At 45.0% G+C, this 14,365-nt stretch overlaps 1 protein-coding gene and 1 pseudogene across 1 annotated transcript in view; both read right to left on the bottom strand.

Moving 5' to 3' along the window:
- Window positions 1-14,365, bottom strand: part of GPATCH11 (G-patch domain containing 11) — a 235,063-nt gene that overhangs the window by 14,184 nt on the left and 206,514 nt on the right. Inside the window, exon 7 of the mRNA XM_073627704.1 lies at window positions 7,068-7,149. Within this exon, the coding sequence (XP_073483805.1) occupies window positions 7,068-7,149 (82 nt within the window). The remainder of the gene's footprint in view (window positions 1-7,067; window positions 7,150-14,365) is intronic.
- Window positions 13,613-13,728, bottom strand: LOC141141670 (5S ribosomal RNA; annotated as a pseudogene).

The following is a 14,365-nucleotide window of genomic DNA, read 5'->3' as shown; positions in this document are numbered from 1 at the left end:
GTGTTGGCCGAATTAGCCCAGGGGGGCTTGGTACACAGGCATTGCGAGTCTTGCGGGGGTTGCTCTATTGGACACTCTCAGTCCAGCGGGACCTGATGGTCTTGAGTCCTGTATTTCAGCACTGTTGAGCCCCTGGAAGCCAGCTTCGGGGAACTTCAATTACAGGACTTGAAAATATTTATTTGCCTGGGCTGAAGCCAGGAAGTGGCACCCGCAGAAATATGTGGGTGGGAGATTTTCTTTTTCTTTCTCCAATCGGTAGAGGATAGGAGTTTGGCCTTAAGTACCGTTAAGGGTCAGAGTTTGTTCCTATCCATTTTTTTTCCAGGGACCATTGCTTCTCACAGCCTGTTTCATACCTCATACAGCATGTAACTTGGACAGTCCCGCCTGTAAGGCCATTCTTGTGTCCTAGGGACTTGAATTGATCTTGACTGTCCTTGCAGAGGCCACTTTTTGAACCAATCATGGGATTCTGTTGGTCCTTTTATCTCAGAAGGCGGCTTCTTTGGTTGCTATCACGTCACAAAGTGGTGTCAGAGTTGGCGGCTCTTTCATGCAAGGAGCCATTCTTGGTCTCGCATCATAAGGTGATGTTGCTTCCTCATCCATTTTTATTGCCTAAAGTGGTTTCTAGTTTTCCCTTGAATCAGGACAGTGTCTTGCCTTTTATTTTTCTCCTAATCCACAGTCGGCAGGAGAAAGATAGCTACCTACTCTAGAGGTAGTTCAGACGCTCAGGGTCTACTTGAGTTGTCAACACGAGTCAGGAATCCTGGTTTGTGCTGCCAGAAGAGCCCAGGATAGGTAGGCGGCATCCAGATCGAATATTTAGCAGTGGATCTGCCAGTTTATCAATGTTGCCTATGGTTTAAATGGCAAAAATTTTTTTTTCCAGTTAGAGATTCTCTACCAGGTGTGGGAGTATCATGGGCCATTCATCATCGGGTGTCAGTGGACCAGGTGTACAAGACCACTATTTGGTCTTTTGTTTATACATCTACAGGGTTTTTTTACCAGGTCAATGTCAATCACGTAGAAGATACTGCCTTTGGCCTCAGCGTATTACAAATAGCAGAGTAGGTCCTTCTTTGGTGGCAGTTTCTACGATGGTGTCTCCCTCCCCTCAGGGGCATTGCTTTGGTACATCCCAGATAATAATTAACTATAGCTGCTCTGTGTCCTGTGATGCACAATAAAGAAAGTAGGATTTTTCCTATAGCTTACCTGTAAAATCCTTTTCTTGGGAGTACATCACGGGACACAGAGGCCCCTCCCCTCTTTTGGGAATTGCTTGCTACAAAACTGAGGTACTTCCTGTATAGGAGGGGTTATATAGAGGGGGGATTTCCTGTCTTTTGAGTGTGTCCATTCACCTATAGGTGGCGTATAACCCAGATAATAATTACTATAGCTACTCTGTCCCGTGATGTACTCCAAGAAAACATATTTTACAGGTAAGCTGTAGGAAAAATCCTATTATTGCTTCTGTAGTTAAAAGTAGGAAATACATTTCTATAGAAGAAGAGGAAGTCTTGTTGCAGTCTTGTGCTAACCGCAAATTAGAGTCTAGGACAAAGTGATGTAATAACCTGTTTACTGTTAAAGAACTGTCTGCACATCATCAGGCGAGATATGTTATGAATAATAGGTCTATACATGGGGCGAGGTCTTTAGCCTGTACTGGGCTGGTAATGACCCATGGGTGGGCGACGTCTGCTATATCTGGTTTGTGAATCCTATATATTCTTGCACACTTCCTGGAATAAACAAGTTTTATGACACATGGTGTTTGAGTCTGATTGCTTCCATGAGGCCTTGTGAATTTAAACACAACACTTTAAAGTGAACTGCTAACCATCCAGGGGTGTATCAACGTACAGTTGTACAGTCTCCCCGGATAAGCAGTAAATATGCAGCATATCATCATGACTTGGCTGTCACACAGTTCTCCCATAGTAAGTACTCATACTTTGTTAGTATCCATGGGCTGCTGCTACGTCTCCAGAGGCCTACTGAACCTGTTGCCACATGGCATGGCCACCCTTACCTAAAATTAGGCCATACTGAGCAAGCCTGCGCCCTCTAGTGGCTAAAGGAGAAACAGCAGCCCATATGAGTAAGAGTACATAGCATGATTAAACAGCACACTGCTCCCAGTGGCCACCAGGAGAACAAACAGTCAGAACTCTCTCTGCAGTTTTTTTTTCTTAAAAAAAAAACAAATGCAGACTTACCATTCCTGCTGCAGGACTCTGAACATAACAGGAGTCCAATCTTCACCCATCACGGCGAGCTTTGTCATAAAAGACCTTCAGAGACTGGGTCCCCCCTTAATCTGGGGTCCACTCCCCTGGACCTGTATAGCACCCAGCAGGAAAGCACCTTGGTCAGAACAAACACTGCACAGGGTTCCATTATGCAGGGTCTAGCGCCGTAAGGCTGCATTACAGGCAAACCTCGAGGAATCTTCTCTCCTAATGAGGCTCGGGTACCATCCATTTTGGCTGACAGCTTTTTCGAATGGATCCGTTTGAAGTCCATGATTCTTAATGGAACCGTTCAGACCTACAAGTATGCTCCAAGAGCACATGTATGACATCAGTGACCACCACCTTACAGACACTGGCGAAAAAACTGAGGTACTTCCTGTATAGGAGGGGTTATATAGAGGGGGGACTTCCTGTTTTTTGGGTATGCCACGGTCCATTCACCTACCTTTAGGTGGCTTATAACCCAGATAGTAATTACTATAGCTGCTCTGTGTCCCGTGATGTACTCCTAGAAAAAGTATTTTACAGGTAAGCTGTAGGAAAAATCCTATTATTGCTTCTGTAGTTAAAAGTAGGAAATACATTTCTATAGAAGAAGAGGAAGTCTTGTTGCAGTCTTGTGCTAACTGCAAGTTAGAGTCTGGGACAAAGTGATGTAATAACCGGTTTACTGTTAAAGAACTGTCTGCACATCGTCAGGCGAGATATGTTATGAATAATAGGTCTATACATGGGGCGAGGTGTTTAGCCTGTCCTGGATTGGTAATGACCCATGGGTGGGTGACGCCTGCTATATCCGGTTTGTAAACCCTATATATTCTTGCACACTTCCTGGAATAAACAAGTAACACTTTTATGACACACAGTGTTTGAGTCTGACTGCGTTGCTTCCATGAGGCCTTGTGAATTTGGGCGTGGTGAAACGGAGAAATGCCGGCACGTAAGGTAAAGTAATTAGAAAGCTAGAAACAGAGGTGAAGGAAGACAGAGTCTTTCAGTTGCTTTAGGAGGTAATCTAGGTATCCCATTGGGGTAAACTGACAGCATAGAAAAGCTAGGACAGGGGCTAACATCTTAGTGAGGACTTGAGGTGCTGTCAACTAGCCAAAAGGGAAGGGCAACAAGTCCTGTGAGCCCACGGCAAAACGCAAGTAGCAATTATATAGATGGGTATGCCCAATTAGGCAATTTGATGGCCACAGAGGCCAGCCGGTCCCCAGAAGGGAAACTATGGCTGACCTGAGAGATTCCTAGTGGAAATTTTGAACCTGAAGGAATTTGTTGACAATGGGATGAATGCTCCCGCTTTGCCTTGGGGACAGGGAACAGTTTGGAGTAGAACCCCTGAAATTTCTCAGATTTTTGGAACTGGAGAAATACCCTCTGCCAAAGGAGCTGCTGGACAGCAGTGTAAGGATCTGCCCTCCTCTGTGGAGAGTATGGCAAGTTAGCATGAAGCAGGGTGGAAATAAGGACTGGAAACTATCACGAGGCCCCGAGAGATCATGTTCTGGACCAAGATCGAGTACCCCATATATCCTGAGTCCAGGCGGCAAAGAAGGCCTTCCCACTCTGACAAGTAGGATACTTCCTCACTGTTAGGTAGCCTTGTTACCAGAGTTGGCAGGCTTGGACATTTAGGTCTTGTGGTGGAGTTGGGCTTGGACTCTGCATCTCAGGATTTCCAGTAGAGGCTTTAACCCTCCTTATCTGGGATAAAAGTAAACTCATGCTCCCAGAGTCACCAAATAGGCATTGTCCATCAAAAGGCATCTGTGCGAGATGCTTCTTGCAAGGAAACTCCACTGGCAAAAGACTGAACCAAAAGTAACCTTCACATGTATATCAAAATGCGGCTTATCCTGGAAATATGGCAGAAAGTATCTACCAAAGCAGAGAAGAAGGCGCTTCTAAGTGCAGCTTTAAAACGCTTTAATGACAAGGAAGGGTAAAAACACTTACAGGATGGAAGTGAAAAACAGGCATATCAATGAATCCATAATGTCCAGAGGGGTGCCTTCTGGTAGTAAACACAGCTGCAGGTGAAAGTTCCAGCCGACCAGCTGTGGGAAACACTGTGTCTCTGATCCAAGATGGAGAGTCATGCTGTCGGGGCCAGCATGGAACACAGGGAACCGGAATTGGCGTCAGAGTGGGCAGGACATGTTTCGGAGCATGCCCAACAGCTCCTCCTTCAAACCAGTTTAAAGTCTCCTTATTATCCAGAGCACTCCTATTGTATGTTATAGAAAGTATCTACCAGACTGTACCACACACACTAGTGTAAGGCAATGGGCATAAGCTCTATCTGATGAAGGACACATGCATCCTTAAGAATACACCTGTAGTCTCAGACCACACTTTTGGATCAGAAAGCTTAGGTCTGACAGACAGATAAGGTGGCCACAGCAGGTTGCATAGCACGGCCAGCCATAGAAAACATGGCTTTAATGGCGGTGTCTAACCATTTATCTACAGGGTTCTTGAACAGTGGGACATCATAAACATTGAACTGTAAGGGTTTTATTAGGGCAGGAAATGGCTGGGTCTATGGGATGGTCCATCTTTTCAGGATCCTCTCGTCGATAGGGTATTGCTGAGCAAAACATTTGGGAGAAACAGAGATTTTCCCCAGATGACACCAGTCACCATACAGGACATTCTCCAATGGTTAGTGTACAGGGAAGGTTTTGGCCGTCCGGGGGAACTAAGACTGGTGACCTTCGGTCAAGATAATGCAGGTGCATTTTTAAAGAACCAAAACTGGTGACCTTGGGTCAAGATGATGCAGCCTGCTCCAGGACAAGACTATAACTGCTACATTAATAAGGAGAGAGCCAATATCCTTTACCTTGGGAGAGATAATCGACCTGGTATCCTTCTGAGGGCTCAGACGAGCAGCCTCCCTCATCCTACTCTTTAGGGAGCATTGAACCTGCAAGAGAAGAACTTTAGCAGGACCACTGGAGGACAGAGGCCCCTACAATCTGAGGCCTCTAAAAGAGTAGTCTGCCTCCTGTAAAATCAGACGTGGCGCCTGGGAATTCTTTTCTGGATAGAATGGCGTACCGGGGAGCACCAAAAGCAGTTAAGGAGGCCTCTGAGGAGGGCAGTGACTAGAAACAGTGGTAAGAACTATAAGGTTCAAGGCCATTGTGGGATATGCTGTAGAACACCTCCCCTGAAGCAGCGTGTGAGCCAGCAAGGCCTGCTGATCCGTTCATCTGTGCTTATGATGTGCCATTGAAGTGAGGAAGAACCACCCCCAAAGGGTTACTCACAGTCTGTTTTATTGAGTAGAAAGAAGCCTTCTGTGATCAGTCACTATATGCAGAGGGAGCACAGAAAAATGTTCAAAGATCGCTGTGCCTGTATTCCATAAGGAAGCAGGGAGTGGAAGAGCCCCTTCCTGTTCCAGCCAGTGCAATGCAAGAGACTAAGCCGGCTTCCACCTACACAGTAAGTTTAGGTTGGATCTAGGCTGCGCAGGCAGAGAAGGCACCCCCAAACCCTTGAGGAAAATGTTGAAAAATTTAAAGGTGCAGTGGTTCAGAAAAACCATGGCCTGTGACCAAAAACAGCGCAGCCTGGAGTCACAGGGCACACCCTGGGAGGCAAAATTCCGGAGATACCAATTCAGGCTGGAACAAGCCTCTTGGAAAAATGCTGCAACTCCCTCTTCTGGCAGCTATCAAGAAGGCTCAGCTCGGGTACCCCAAATTAACCACTAAGGGACTGGGGTAGCTGTTCCCTAGGTTGCCTGGACAAAGAAGAAAAAAAAATAAACTTACCAGTGTCTTGCAGGCCCGGCTGATAATAGAGCAGATCTTTGACTTCCCAGTGGGCATGCCTCAAAAGGGGGTCTTCAGGGACAGGATCACCCCAAATTCAATATGTTGCACCATGTGACAAGATGAGTGCAGAGGACCAAAGCAACATTACAGGTTGGCCCCGCATCTTCTTCCTGGCAGGGTCCAGGTACAGCCCGCCAAGGCGCGGCTGAGAAGTCAGCTGACCTAAAAAGCTGCTAATGAAAGCTACAATGGATATGAGCAGCTACAAACTTGAAAGAAGATTTAATCAGGTAACAGGTAATAAAGAAAAATGAAAGTAACAAGCAAACTTTTGCTTCTCTCAAAGCAAATAGTGAAGATGTCATGTACCCAAGGACACTAGCAAAAACAGAGGCCATCTCTGACCTTATGGCTAAGCCCAGCGAACTTCAATTCCCATTTCCAATGAGCCTCAGTGTCCAATAAAAACACTTTTGGAAGGGTGATGGCAGTCAGTGGAGCTTATCCATCAAGTTGGGTAAAGTCAGACCCAAATTTATATTTAAAACCAGAGAGGGGTGCAATAGAGGCTCTGGCTAAAAAAAACTAATTGTGGGCATTTTGAGACGTCTGCTCTGGCCACAACCAACTCAAAAACCAGGCAGAGAAGTTGAGCCAAACATTGACTGCAGCCAATAAGTTGGAGTCACTGTTTGGGCGTGTTCGCGGGTGTCGGTTTGTGGGTGCTGGCTATCAGAATGATATAACCAGCAGAGGGAGATTTGCTTATTTTTGCTGTTAAGTGCAGATGGGGTAATCTATGGATTTTGGAGAAATCTGTGTGTGTGGCCAGCTTTTGGCAGAATGTTTACTTTTTAAAAGAAGAACTAAGGTTAGTAAGTATGTAGCACTTCTTTAGCAGAAGCATACCATTTTTATATAATTTCAGCAGACGTTTTGAAAGTCTTTCATTATCATTCAATATAAGGCATTGCATTTTCAAAGATAAATAGAGATTTACCGTGATAAGAAGTGCCACACCAGATGCAGTAAAAATGTTTCTCTCTTAAGTAACTTGTCAGAATTTGCAGCTTATCAAGGGTCTAGGCAGAGTAAATAACAACAAATCAGATGAGAAGACATTCTACCGAGCCATACGATTTTGTGCAGAGTTTGATCAAATTATCATTAGTGATTAGTCAATAATCAGAGTCTGATTTCCAAAAATAACAGCTTTAGAGGATAAACATTTGAATATAATTGCTCTGCAGTATTTTTTTAAAGCAAGGGCCATTAACCCCAATCACAACGTAGGTAAACTTCATGTGCAAGGGAGAACTGTGGTGCCATTAATTGTGAATGGCATTCTTAATGTATGTATGGTGCAACGTAGCACAACAGATTGGTGTACCCAGATGCACTGCAGCACATTCATTTTTGGTGTGATTAGGCCCTTAAGACATGAAAAATAAGACCCACCATGAACATTGCACAAATAAAACCAAAAAAACAACAGGTTTTACCTAAAATTATAACAAATATAATTAAATCTTTAGCCAACCATTGGTCCAGATTTTCCAAGTTAGAACTATAAATTCCATATGGAAAAATCTTAGAACAGAAATGTGCTACTTTGTGCAGAAGTAAAGTTTAATTCTACTACAGTGCATCCGGAAAGTATTCACAGCGCTTCACTTTTTCCACATTTTGTTATGTTACAGCCTTAGTCCAAAATAGATAAAATTCATTATTTTCTTCAAAATTCTACAAACGATACCCATAATGACAATGCCATGACACTCAAAATTGAGCTCAGGTGCATTCTGTTTCCACTGATCATCCTTGAGGCCAGAATCACACTTGTACGACAAACGCTCCGACATTGGGAGCTCATGTCGCATGACATGTGCAAATCAATGGTTCCCTATGAGAGCCGTCTTAACTGGTGTGACACAAGTCGTCAGACTTTCAAAAAGGTTCCTGCACTACTTTGATCCTACTTCAGCCCATTGAATATCATTGAAGTCGGATCAAAGTCAGATCATCGTCTTAACCGATTCGACTTTGGCATGTGACTTGTGCTCTGAGGATCTTGAAGGGGAACTCCACATCAAATTAAAAAAAAAACGTCATGGGGTTCCCCCTCAAAATCCATACCAGACCCTTATCCAAGCACGCAGTCCGGCAGCGCCCCCCCCCCCCCCCTTCTGAACTAAACCAGGCCACATGCCTTCAACATGGGGGCGTGGGTGCTTTGGGGCAGGGGGGTCCACCGGGTGACGTCATTCGGAGGCCCCGCCACATGCCTATATAAGTAATGGCAAACCGTGGACCTAGCATTAGAGCGGGAGAGGGCGCCGAGAGAAGATCGGAGGAGGAATAGAGGGAGAAGACAGCGCAGAGAGGAGACCCGGCAGAGGCAGAAGACACAGCGGAGAGAGGAGACCCGGCAGAAGAGGGAGAAGACAGCGCAGAGAGGAGAAGTATCAGAAAGGGGAGAAGAACTGGCAGAAGGAGAAGAAATCAGATGCCAGAGCGGATTTAATAAATTACTTTGTCAAAAACCTGTGTACTGTTTTTATTTTTGACACTTTTTTTTTTTTTTTTTAGGTGAATAGGTAGGGGTAGAATTTACCCCACTCTCATTCACACAGGGTGGGGGACTGTGATCTGGGGGGCCCCCTTGTTAAAGGGGGCTACCAGATTCTGCTAAGCCCCCCACCCACAGACCGACAACCACTGGCTAGGGTTGTTGGGAAGAGGCCCTTGTCCTCATCAACATGGGGACAAGGTGCTTTGGGGACCCCCCTGCCCCAAAGCACCCACACCCCCATGTTGAGGGCGTGTGGCTTGGTATGGTTCAAGAGGGCGGAGGCGCTTGCTCGTCCACACCCCCTTGCCTGACCTGCTGGGCTGCATGTTCGTATAAGGGTCTGGTATGGATTTTGGGGGCTTCCCTCAAAATCCATATGGTCTTGGAGGGGGAACCCCATGTAGTTTTTTTTTTTTGGCATGACGTTTCCCCTAAAGATTCATACCAGACACAAAGTGCCTGGTATTGTCGGGATCAAAGTCGGATCCCGGTTTATTGAAGTCGGATGGATGTTGGACTTCAAGTCACAGGGAAAAGTCGGATCCACAGTTGTATGACTGTCGTGTTGTACCAGTGTGAACCCGGCCTGAGATGGTTCTACAACTTGGAGTCCAGCTGTGGTAAATTCATTTGATTGGATATGATTTGTTTATAGAAGATCCCACCGTTAACATGAAGTAGCTATGAAGTCTGTAGACCTCCGAGACAGGATTGTATTGAGGCACAGATCTGGGGAAGGGTACAGAAACTTTTCTATAGCACTGAAGGTCCCAATGAGCACAGTGTCCTCCATCATTCGTAAATGGAAGAAGTTTGGAACCATCAGGACTCTTCCTAGAGTGGGCTGCCCGGCCAAACTGAGCAATCGGGGGAGAAGGGCCTAGTCAGAGAGGTGACCAAGAACATGATGGTCACTCTGACAGAGCTCCGGCATTTCTCTGTGGAGAGAGGAGAGCTTCCAGAAGAACAACCATCTCTGCATCACTCCACTAATCAGGCCTGTATGGTAGAGTGGCCAGATGGAAGCCACTCCTCAGTAAAAGGCACATGAAAGGCCACCTGGAGTTTGCCAAACGGCACCTGAAAGACTCTCAGACCATGAGAAACAAAATTCTTTGGTCTGATGAAACAAAGATTGAACTCTTTGGCCTGAATGGCAAGCGTCATGTCTGGAGGAAACCAGGCACTGCTCATCACCTGGCCAATACCATCCCTACAGTAAAGCATGGTGGTGGCAGCATCATGCTGTGGGGATGTTTTTCAGCTGCAGGAACTGGGAGACTAGTCAGGATTGATTGAAAGAAGAATGCAGTAATGTACAGAGACGTCCTTGATGAAAACCTGCTCCAGAGCGCTCTGGACCTCAGACTGGGGTGAAAGTTCATCTTCCAACAGGACAACAACCCTAAGCACACAGCCAAGATAACAAAGGAGTGGCTATGGGACAACTCTGTGAATGTCCTTGAAGTGGCCCAGCCAGAGCCCAGACTTGAACCTGATTAGACACTCCCCATCCAACCTGATGGAGCTTGAGAAGGCCTGCAAAGAAGAATGGGAGAAGCTGCCAAAAATAGGCATGCCAAGCTTGAAGCATCACACTCAAAAAGACTTGAGGCTGTAATTGGTGCCAAAGGTGTTCCAACAAAGTATTGAGCAAAGGCTGTGAATACTTATGTACAGTGTCTTGAAAAAGTATTCATACCCCTTGACATTTTCCACATTTTGTCATGTTACAACCAAAAAAGTAAATGTATTTTATTGGGATCCTATGAGATAGACCAACACAAAGTGGCACATAATTGTGAAGTAGAAGGAAAATGATAAATGGTTTTCAAAATTTTTTACAAAAAAAAATATGTGAAAAGTGTGACGTGCATTTGTATTCAGCCCCCTTTATTCTGATACCCCCAACTAAAATCTAGTGGAACCAATTGCTTTCAGGAGTCACCCGATTAGTAAATAGAGTCCACCTGTGTGTAATAGAATCTCAGTATAAATACAGCTATTCTGTGAAGCCCTCAGAGGTTTGTTGGAGAACCTTAGTGAACAAACAGCATCATGAAGGTCAAGTAACACACCAGACAGGTCAAGGATAAAGTTGTGGAGAAGTTTAAAGCAGCATTATGTTATAAAAGAACATGCCAAGCTTTGAACTTCTCACAGAGCACTGTTCAATCCATCATCCGAAAATGGAAAGAGTATGGCACAACTGCAAACCTACCAAGACATGGCCGTCCACCTAAGCTGACAGGCCTGGGCAAGGAGAGCATTAATCAAAGAAGCAGCCAAGAGGCCCAAGGTAACTCTGGAGGAGCTTCAGAGATCCACAGCTCAGTGGGAGAATTTGTCCACGGGATAACTATTAGTTCTGCACTCCACAAATCTGCCCTTTATGGAGGAGTGGCAAGAAGAAAGTCATTGTTGAAAGAAAGCCATAAATAAGTCCCGTTGCAGTTTGTGAGAAGCCATGTGGGGGACACAGCAAACATGTTTAAGAAGGTGCTCTGGTCAGATGAGACCCAAATTGAACTTTTTGGCCTAAAAGCAAAACGCTACGTGTAGCGGAAAACTAACACTGCATATCACCCTGAACACACCATCCACATCATGAAACATGGTGGTGGCAGCATCATGTTGTGGGGATGCTTTTCTTCAGCAGGGACAGGGAAGCTGGTCAGAGTTGATGAGAAGATGGATGGAGCCAAATACAGGGCAATCTTAGATGAAAACCTGTTACAGTCTGCAAAAAGAGACTGGGCAGGGGTTTACCTTCCAATAGGACAACAACCGTAAAGATACAGCCAGAGCTACAATGGAATGGTTTAGATCAAAGCATATTCATGTGTTAGAATGGCCCAGTCAAAGTCCAAACCTAAATCCAACTGAAAACCTGTGGCAAGGATTGAAAATTGCAGTTCACAGACTCTCTCCATCCAATCTGACAGAGCTTGAGCTATTTTGCAAATAAGAATCCAGAAAAATAGGATTTTTATAACAGCTTACCTGTAAAATCCTTTTCTTTTGATGTACATCACAGGACACAGAGCCATAGTAATTACTATGTGGGTTATAGTCCACCTTCAGGTGCTGGACACTGGCACACCCTAAACAGGAAGTTGCCTCCCTATATAACCCCTCCCATACCGGGAGCATTTCAGTTTTGTAGCAAAGCAATACATGAGTATACTAGAAAGAGGGGCGGGACCTCTGTGTCCCATGATGTACTTCAAAAGAAAAGGATTTTACAGGTAAGCCGTTATAAAAATCCTATTTTCTTTAAATCGTACATCACGGCACACAGAGCCATAGTAATTACTATGTGGGATATCCCAGAGCAATGCCAACTGAAGGGAGGGAGACACAACAAAAGTAGGGCACCATGAGATCAGAGGACTTATACTGCTGCCTGCAGTACACTGCGCCCAAAGGCGACATCCTCATGTCTTTTACATCCACCTGATAGAATCTGGTAAATGTATGAATTGAAGACCAAGTTGTGGCCTTGCAGATTTGAGCCATGGAGGTTTGGTGATGCACTGCCCACAAAACACTAACAGCCCTCGAGGAGTGCGTTTTGATTTGAGAGGGTAAAAACTACCTCTTTAAACCATAAGCTAGAACGATTACTTGTCGAATCCATTTAGAACAGCAGATTTCCATGCTGCCTGTCCTCTTTTAGGACCTTCAGGCAATACGAACAAAACATCCGTTTTCTGAATCTGAGCAGTCGTCTTTAAGTAGACAGCTCTCACCACATCAAGATAATGTAGTGATTTTTTCTTCTATAGAACAGGGTTCTGGAAAAAATGAAGATAGAACAATATCCTGGTTTAGATAAAAACCTGATACCTTCGGTAAAAAGTTAGCATGAGGACGCAATACTACCTTATCCTTGAGAACAATAATAACATGGCTCTTTACAAGAAAAAGCAGCCAATTCTGATACCCTTCTTGCAGCAGATATGGTTACCAGAAAAAATTGTTTCCTTGTCAAAAAAAGGACCAAGGGAATATGTTGTATCGGTCCAAAAAAAAGGCTGTTTTGTGATGCCGCCAAAACTAAATTCAAGTCCCAAGGGTTCAGGGGTGACCTAACCGGAGATTAAGCCATGTTACCCCTGAATAAAGTTACGAACCAAAGAAAGTGAAGCAAGTGGTCGTTGAAATAATACCGATAAGGCCGAGACCTGTCCTTAGAAAGCACTTAAGGCCAGCTTTATTTCTCACCCCATCTGCAGAAAGTCAAGGATACTACCTTTGACCTATTTTCTGGGGTGCAACCCCTGGTTTCACACCAGGAGACATATGCTTCCCAGACTCCATAATATATAATTATGAAGGCCGGCTCCCTTGCATTAACCAAGATAGAAACCACTGAACCTGACAGCCCACGTTTCTTCAGAGTGTGGGTCTCAATAGCCAAACCGTTAAATTTAGCGTTTGTAAAGTAGGATGGAATACCGGACTGTACGAAAGAAGGTCTGGCCGTGGCGGTAGAGTCCATGGGTCCCCTACTGTCATCTTTATGATCCCTGCATACCAAGATTACCTGGGCCCCGCTTGGGGCCACAAGAATAACAAGAAACCATCTTTGACATATTGACAAGAAGATATTGGGGTGAAGTCCGCTTGCCAATTTTCTATTCCTAGAATGAAGACCGCCGATAGGCAAAGTACATTGTTTTCTGCCCAAGATAGGATATGATTCACCTTTCTCTGGGCCGCACAACTTCTTGTGCCCCCTTGGTGATTAATATAGGCCATTGCTGTGGCATAGTCGGATTGAATCCTGGCAGGACAATACCGTAAACTGAACGTTCAGGCCCTCAGAACCAAGTGCTCTGTCTGAATTTCTATAAAGATAATGGGCAAGGCCATTTCTGATCTGGGCCACTTCCGTGGTAACTGAAGGAGGGATTTTCCCCTTTGCAGATTTTTGGATATTAACCATATACTAAGGCTCCGGCGTACCTAGCCTACAGTACCTGGTATTTCCAGGTGATCCATCCATGTACTAACCAGGCCCGACCCTGCTTAGCCTCCAAGATCAGAAGAGATTGGGCGCTTTCAGGGTGATGTGGCCGTAGGCTTTGGAGTCAGACACATTGGGAATCTAGAGCTTGAACCCTTTGTTCCAAGCCAATAGGATAATGCTTTGCAGCAGTCTCGAATGAAACTGAGCATAAGGAATGGCCTCGAATGAAGCCACCATCTTTCCCAACAACCTCATGCCCAGTTAAATAGAAGAATTAATCTTGCTTTGACCACCTAAATCAGTTCCTTTATGACGCTGATCTTTGCCTGGGGCAAGAATACCCTTTTCTGGGTGTACCTATGATCAGACCCAAGTATCTTAGCCCTTTTAATGGTTTTAAAGAAGCTTTCTCCTAGGCTGAGAGTCCAACCTAGATATTTCAGGTAGTTGAATGTGGTGACCATACTTTGGTCTAAGCGGGCTACCGACTGGACTATCAAGAACAGATCGTAAAGGTAAACCATAATCGTTATACTTTGGGCGCTTAATCTGGCTAGAAGAGGGGCCAGAACCTTTGTAAACACTCAAGGTGCAGTAGCTAGACCGGAAAGCAGAGCTACACACTGAAAACAAAGATTTTCCACCTTGAAAAGTAGATATTACTAGTGAGCGAGGAAATATGCATATGGAGGTATGCATCTTTGACGTTGATTGACGCCAGAAGTTCTCCTCCTTGTAGGATGGAGATAAC

Source organism: Aquarana catesbeiana, linkage group LG04, assembly GCF_042186555.1.
Source record: "Aquarana catesbeiana isolate 2022-GZ linkage group LG04, ASM4218655v1, whole genome shotgun sequence".
NCBI classification, from domain to species: Eukaryota; Metazoa; Chordata; class Amphibia; order Anura; family Ranidae; genus Aquarana; species Aquarana catesbeiana.
Note: the sequence above shows the minus strand (reverse complement) of the source record. Positions and strands in the feature narration are given on the sequence as shown.